The sequence below is a fragment of the Oncorhynchus tshawytscha genome, linkage group LG26 (assembly GCF_018296145.1).
Source record: "Oncorhynchus tshawytscha isolate Ot180627B linkage group LG26, Otsh_v2.0, whole genome shotgun sequence".
Lineage (NCBI taxonomy): Eukaryota > Metazoa > Chordata > Actinopteri > Salmoniformes > Salmonidae > Oncorhynchus > Oncorhynchus tshawytscha.
The window spans coordinates 29,311,391-29,318,512 of NC_056454.1; the positions used below are offsets into that span (position 1 = coordinate 29,311,391).

At 44.3% G+C, this 7,122-nt stretch overlaps 1 protein-coding gene across 1 annotated transcript; it reads left to right on the plus strand.

Annotated features, from left to right (window-relative positions):
• Positions 1 to 1,952: 1,952 nt before the first annotated feature.
• Positions 1,953 to 2,592, plus strand: LOC112224941 (gamma-crystallin M2-like). The gene has a single exon (XM_024388534.1). It carries the CDS (start codon positions 1,999 to 2,001, stop codon positions 2,560 to 2,562), a length of 564 nt encoding a protein of 187 aa, XP_024244302.1. The 5' UTR covers positions 1,953 to 1,998; the 3' UTR covers positions 2,563 to 2,592.
• The last annotated feature ends 4,530 nt before the right edge of the window (positions 2,593 to 7,122 follow it).

Consider the following 7,122-nt stretch of genomic DNA (forward strand, 5'->3'; position numbering starts at 1 on the left):
AGTCACTTGCGTGATGTGTCAACTATGATCGCAGGTGGAGCCAGAGCGGAGCCAGCCTGCCCGTCTGCCCTCAATCATCGCTTGCTCCCCTGCAGCATGTAGATGTAGTGTGCCGGGTCCTTCCCACTGCTAGAGAACAGAACCCTCGCTGCTCTGTGCACCCAGTGCTGCTAATATTCTGCTTATCATAGTAGTCTATCCAGTCCAAGTGCAAATACAAGTCACGAAGAGGTGAGTGTAAGTCACCAATTGTCAAGTCCAAGTCGAGTCACTAGTCAAAATCGGGAATGAAATTGAGTCCGAGTCCTGGACTTGAGTACTACAATACTGCATACACACACTGTGGAATAATTAGACAAGTGTATCCGTTGAGATTGCTTTCTTTCAGATGAATTAGCTGGTCATAATTGGCCAGTGTTAAATCAATAATATGAATCTGCTTCCTATAGCTCATTACCCCCTGGGCTGCAGATACATTATTATCTGACCCCAAACACACCACTGTATGTACTTCCACAGCAGTATATAGCTATATTCTCAGCCCTGTGGCTAAACCTATTTTTTTGTCATTCACCATATTTAAACTTTGTGTTGCTGGTAACTGGCAGTTTTTGGAATCATAGTGTTGATTGTCTGAACTATTATTGTGTAACACAAAGACAACTCTGCCTGAGTATGGTTCTCCCTTTGACCCCAGAGAAATCCAGTTTAGTGAGTGTTTACTGAATGTTTTCCAATTAGTCTGTGCTGTAATAAACCTCCGTTTTGTTGCTGTAGTATTATTATGAAGGCTCATTAATGAACCCAGAGAGTTAATGGAGCGATGTACCTTTGTACCAGGAGGAGAGGTGCTGACTCAAGAGGACCAGAACTAATCGACTTCTAGAAACCGGGGAGTGTAGGGAGATGAAGGAGACAGTGACTTACTGGAACAGTTATACGTTTCAAGCAAACTTGAAATGTTCTTAGTATACACAGTGGTTCATACGTTTCCTAAGCACACACAAAGATTCTAAAATACTTTGTCATGTGCTGCCTGGCTGTATGTCTGCGCCCACCACTCACCCACGCACCAGCCAGAGACCCAGAGATTACACACCGTTAATAGAAGCTTTTATCTACTCAGCAGCACCACACTTCAACTCTGTAGAGTGGTTGGCTACACCGACACATGAAACAGGTTCATTGACATCTTCACATACTCCAATAGTGTTTTTTAGAGTCTGATATGGCATCTTATAAACATTTACAGTTATATATAATGTTAGCTTAATGGAATTCAAGTAGGGAGTTAATGACTTTAATTGAAGTACTCTAATATCAATAGAAACGTATTTAGAGTGTGTGGCTGGTGTATATAGTCAGGTGTAATTATGTCTAAGAGGTAGAAATGTAATTTGGTGTGTACGAGAACAATTAGCCTTGAATAAAGATCATTATGATCATTTTTAAAGACCACATTCATGTTTTTCGATACATACATTAACATGTTTATAAGATCAATTCACACAAAATGAATTAATGTAATAAAGGAATGATCTTTCCGAACACAATACATATTGTCAAGTCAAGTGTATGTAAAGTGCATTTTACAAGGGACACACTTTACACAACACACTTTTTCTGCGTGACTGCAAATAATCGTTTCATAATACTGAATAAGGACAAAAACCTCAAACTTCGGAAGGTATTGTGCGATGAACAATATGCACACTTTACAATTCCAAGGCTGTAACTCTACATTGTTAACCCTTTCACAGAGGCTTTGTGTGATTTTGTTCTGAGAGAAACAGCCTTTTTAAGGTCTTTTGAGAGACCATGTCCATGGAATGTGGACAAACCTCAGTGCATTATGGGTCTCTATGCCATGTTATTGAGTCAGCGGTTTGTACAATGGGGCCACAGGTATAAAAAGAAAGGTTTTAAACCAGTAGGATATCAGTTCCAGAGCAGCAGCAGCAGCAGCAACAGCAGGACCCCCACACGAAGCAAGCCAAAATGCCCAACATGAACAGCAGGATAGTCTTCTACGAGGACAGGAACTTCATGGGCCGCTCCCATGAGTGCAGCACCGACTGCCCTGACATGTACTCCTTCCTGAGCCGCTGCCACTCCTGCAAGGTTGAGGGTGGCTGCTTCATGCTGTATGACCGCCCCAACTACATGGGAAACCAGTACTTCATGAGGAAGGGAGAGTACGCTGACTACCATATGATGGGAATGGCCAATGGTATGAGGTCCTGCCGCATGATCCCTATGCACAGGGGATCTTACAGGATGAAGATCTACGAGAGAGAGAGCTTCGGCGGTCAGAGCCACGAGATCATGGAGGATTGTGACAACATCATGGATCGTTACCGCATGTCCAGCTGTATGTCCTGCAACATCCAGGACGGCCACTGGCTCATGTATGAGATGCCCCACTTCAGAGGCAGGATGATGTTCATGAGACCTGGAGAGTACAGGCACTTCAGCATGGGTATGGGAAGCATGGGAGGCATGGGCGGCATGGGTGGCATGAGGTTCCAGAGCATGAGGCGTATCAACGAGTCCTGGTACTAGATGCTGCTCTTTACAATGATGTAAATGAAACAAGCCATTGAATAAAAATATTTAAATAAAAAAAATTAGAAGTTATTTTTTCTTGCTTTCTGAGGAACAAATATAATCATATTCATTCTGTAATGCACCTTGATATAGTACATGTGATCAAAAGCCCTGAAATGCCACAACTCTCTGCCCACAACTTGGACCATAATTCAACATATTTAACTCTCCATGGGACCATTCAACTCATTAGAATGCCAATATACATGGACAGTGATAGCTGTTGTTGATAATAACAGCTCCAAGAGAACATCCCATAGTGATTTTTATTAAAGAAACAAGGTCTTTACCTCTCAGTCTGGTTCAATACACTTTTTCAGCTCCGTAAGCTAACTAAAAAACCATCACTGTCAATGGTTATTGACTGTTGAACTACAGTCAAAGGACAGTACACAGTGACCTGAAAACAGTGGAGATTTTACTTGAACAGACCATTGATGTTGGCCCACAGTAGAAGGAGAGTATTTACATGGACAACATTGTTATGTGTGTGAATGTGAGAGTTGTGAATGCCTGATGCCCTTGGGAGGTCTGGTGAGGCCTGGTGACTCTCCAGGATCAGTCTTGATGTAGGATGGCATGTTCTGGGCTCTGCCCTGTAATTGGTTTGTCATTGATTACCACTTCATGAGTTGTGACTGTCTCTCTGTCCTCTGGAATCTCCCTCAGTCTGTCTGGATGGCACTGGGCCTAGCGGAGTGTGTGTGTGTGTGTGTGTGTGTGTGTGTGTGTGTGTGTGTGTGTGTGTGTGTGTGTGTGTGTGTGTGTGTGTGTGTGTGTGTGTGTGTGTGTGTGTGTGTGTGTGTGTGTGTGTGTGTGTGTGTGTGTGTGTGTGTGTGTGTGTGTGTGTGTGTGTGTGTGTGTGTGTGTGTGTGTGTGTGTGTGTGTGTGTGTGTGTTTAAAGAAGTTGATCTCTGGCAGACGGACAGTCTGGTTCTCTATATCAGCAGGGCAGGGTAGCCTAGTAGTTAGAGCATTGGACTAGTAACCGGAAGGTTGTGAGTTCAAACCCCCAAGCTGACAAGGTACAAATCTGTTGTTCTGCCCCTGAACAGGCAGTTAACCCACTGTTCCCAGGCAGTCATTGAAACTAAGAATGTGTTCTTAACTGACTTGCCTGGTAAAATAAAAGAATATATTTTAAAAAATCTGTACAAAAGCCAAGGCCCGACTCAATAAATTGCAGATAAAAGCAAACTATTCACCACTTTATTAGGGTCAGTACACTGTTCCTCAATCAGTTATTAGATTAGTTAGGGATGAGGTAAGGGTAAGGGTTAAACCGGGATGTGGACACGAAGCTAGGGTTAGGGTTGTTTGTGGTTGTGGCTAGGGTCAGGGTTTAACCAGGATGTGGACATGAAGCTAAGGTTAGGGTTGTTTGTGGTTGTGGATAGGGTAAGGGTTTAACAAGGATGTGGACATGAAGCTAGGGTTAGGGTTAGGGTAGGTGCTATGTGGGTACGTCTGAAATGGCATCCTAACCCTAAAATGTTATTTCAATATCCCAACAACTGTAATGCTAACCACAACCCTAACCCTAGCATCATGTCTACATCCTGGTTTAACCCTAACCCTAGCATCATGTCTACATCCTGGTTTACCCCTAACCCTAGCATCATGTCTACATCCTGGTTCAACCCTAACCCTAGCATCATGTCTACATCCTGGTTTTACCCTAACCCTAGCATCATGTCTACATCCTGGTTCAAACCTAATCCTAACCCTAACCCTAGCATCATGTCTACATCCTGGTTTAACCCGAACCCTAGCATCATGTTTACATCCTGCTTCAACCCTAACCCTAACCCTAGCATCATGTCTACATCCTGGTTCAACCCTAACCCTAGCATCATGTCTACATCCTGGTTTACCCCTAACCCTAGCATCATGTCTACATCCGGGTTCAACCCTAACCCTAGCATCATGTCTACATCCTGGTTCAACCCTAACCCTAGCATCATGTCTACATCCTGATTTACCTCTAACCCTAGCATCATGTCTACATCCTGGTTTAACCCTAACCATAGCATCATGTCTACATCCTGGTTTACCCTAACCCTAGCATCATGTCTACATCCTGGTTAACCCCTAACCATAGCATCATGTCTACATCCTGGTTTACCCCTAACCCTAGCATCATGTCTACATCCAGGTTCAACCCTAACCCTAGCATCATGTCTACATCCTGGTTTACCCCTAACCCTAGCATCATGTCTACATCCAGGTTCAACCCTAACATCATGTCTACATCCTGGTTCAACCCTAACCCTAGCATCATGTCTACATCCTGGTTTACCCCTAACCCTAGCTTCATTTCCACATCCTGGTTCAACCCTAACCCTAGCATCATGTCTACATCCTGGTTCAACCCTAACCCTAGCATCATGTCTACATCCTGGTTCAACCCTAACCCTAGCATCATGTCTACATCCTGGTTTACCCCTAACCCTAGCATCATGTCTACATCCTGGTTCAACCCTAACCTAGCATCATGTCTACATCCTGGTTTCAGCCCTAACCCTAGCATCATGTCTACATCCTGGTTAACCCTAACCCTAGCATCATGTCTACATCCTGGTTTACCCTAACCCTAGCATCATGTCTACATCCTGGTTTTCAACCCTAACCTAGCATCATGTCTACATCCTGGTTTAACCCTAACCCTAGCATCATGTCTACATCCTGGTTTACCCCTAACCCTAGCATCATGTCTACATCCTGGTTCAACCCTAACCCTAGCATCATGTCTACATCCTGGTTTACCCCTAACCCTAGCATCATGTCTACATCCTGGTTTAACCCTAACCCTAGCATCATGTCTACATCCTGGTTTAACCCTAACCCTAGCATCATGTCTACATCCTGGTTTAACCCTAACCTAGCATCATGTCTACATACCCCATAACCCTAACCCTAGCATCATGTCTACCTCCTGGTTTACCCCTAACCCTAGCATCATGTCTACATCCTGGTTCAACCCTATCCCTAACATAATGTCTACATCCTGGTTCAACCCTAACCCTAGCATCATGTCTACATCCTAGTTCAAACCTAATCCTAGCATCATGTCTACATCCTGGTTTACCCCTAACCCTAGCATCATGTCTACATCCTGGTTTACCCATAACCCTAGCATCATGTCTACATCCTGGTTTACCCCTAACCCTAGCATCATGTCTACATCCTGGTTTACCCTAACCCTAGCATCATGTCTACATCCTGGTTTAACCCTAACCCTAGCATCATGTCTACATCCTGGTTTAACCCTAACCCTAGCATCATGTCTACATCCTGGTTTACCCCTAACCCTAGCATCATGTCTACATCCTGGTTTACCCCTAACCCTAGCATCATGTCTACATCCTGGTTTACCCCTAACCCTAGCATCATGTCTACATCCTGGTTTAACCCTAACCCTAGCATCATGTCTACATCCTGGTTTACCCCTAACCCTAGCATCATGTCTACATCCTGGTTTACCCCTAACCCTAGCATCATGTCTACATCCTGGTTTACCCCTAACCCTAGCATCATGTCTATATCCTGGTTTACCCCTAACCCTAGCATCATGTCTACATCCTGGTTCAACCCTAACCCTAGCATCATGTCTACATCCTGGTTCAACCCTAACCCTAGCATCATGTCTACATCCTGGTTTACCCCTAACCCTAGCATCATGTCTACATCCTGGTTTAACCCTAACCATAGCATCATGTCTACATCCTGGTTTAACCCTAACCGTAGCATCATGTCTACATCCTGGTTTACCCCTAACCCTAGCATCATGTCTACATCCCGGTTCAACCCTAACCCTAGCATCATGTCTACATCCTGGTTTACCCCTAACCCTAGCATCATGTCTACATCCTGGTTTACCCCTAACCCTAGCATCATGTCTACATCCAGGTTCAACCCTAACATCATGTCTACATCCTGGTTCAACCCTAACCCTAGCATCATGTCTACATCCTGGTTTACCCCTAACCCTAGCATCATGTCTACATCCTGGTTCAACCCTAACATCATGTCTACATCCTGGTTCAACCCTAACCCTAGCATCATGTCTACATCCTGGTTTACCCCTAACCCTAGCATCATGTCTACATCCTGGTTTAACCCTAACCATAGCATCATGTCTACATCCTGGTTCAACCCTAACCCTAGCATCATGTCTACATCCTGGTTTACCCTAACCCTAGCATCATGTCTACATCCTGGTTTACCCCTAACCCTAGCATCATGTCTACATCCTGGTTTACCCTAACCCTAGCATCATGTCTACATCCTGGTTTACCCTAACCCTAGCATCATGTCTACATCCTGGTTTACCCTAACCCTAGCATCATGTCTACATCCTGGTTTACCCCTAACCCTAGCATCATGTCTACATCCTGGTTTACCCCTAACCCTAGCATCATGTCTACATCCTGGTTTCAACCCTAACCCTAGCATCATGTCTACATCCTGGTTCAACCCTAACCCTAGCATCATGTCTACATCCTGGTTCAAACC

Bases quoted from the DNA above. Each gene is read 5' to 3' on its own strand.
- LOC112224941 (XM_024388534.1), top strand. From the start codon at position 1,999: ATGCCCAACATGAACAGCAGGATAGTCTTCTACGAGGACAGGAACTTC.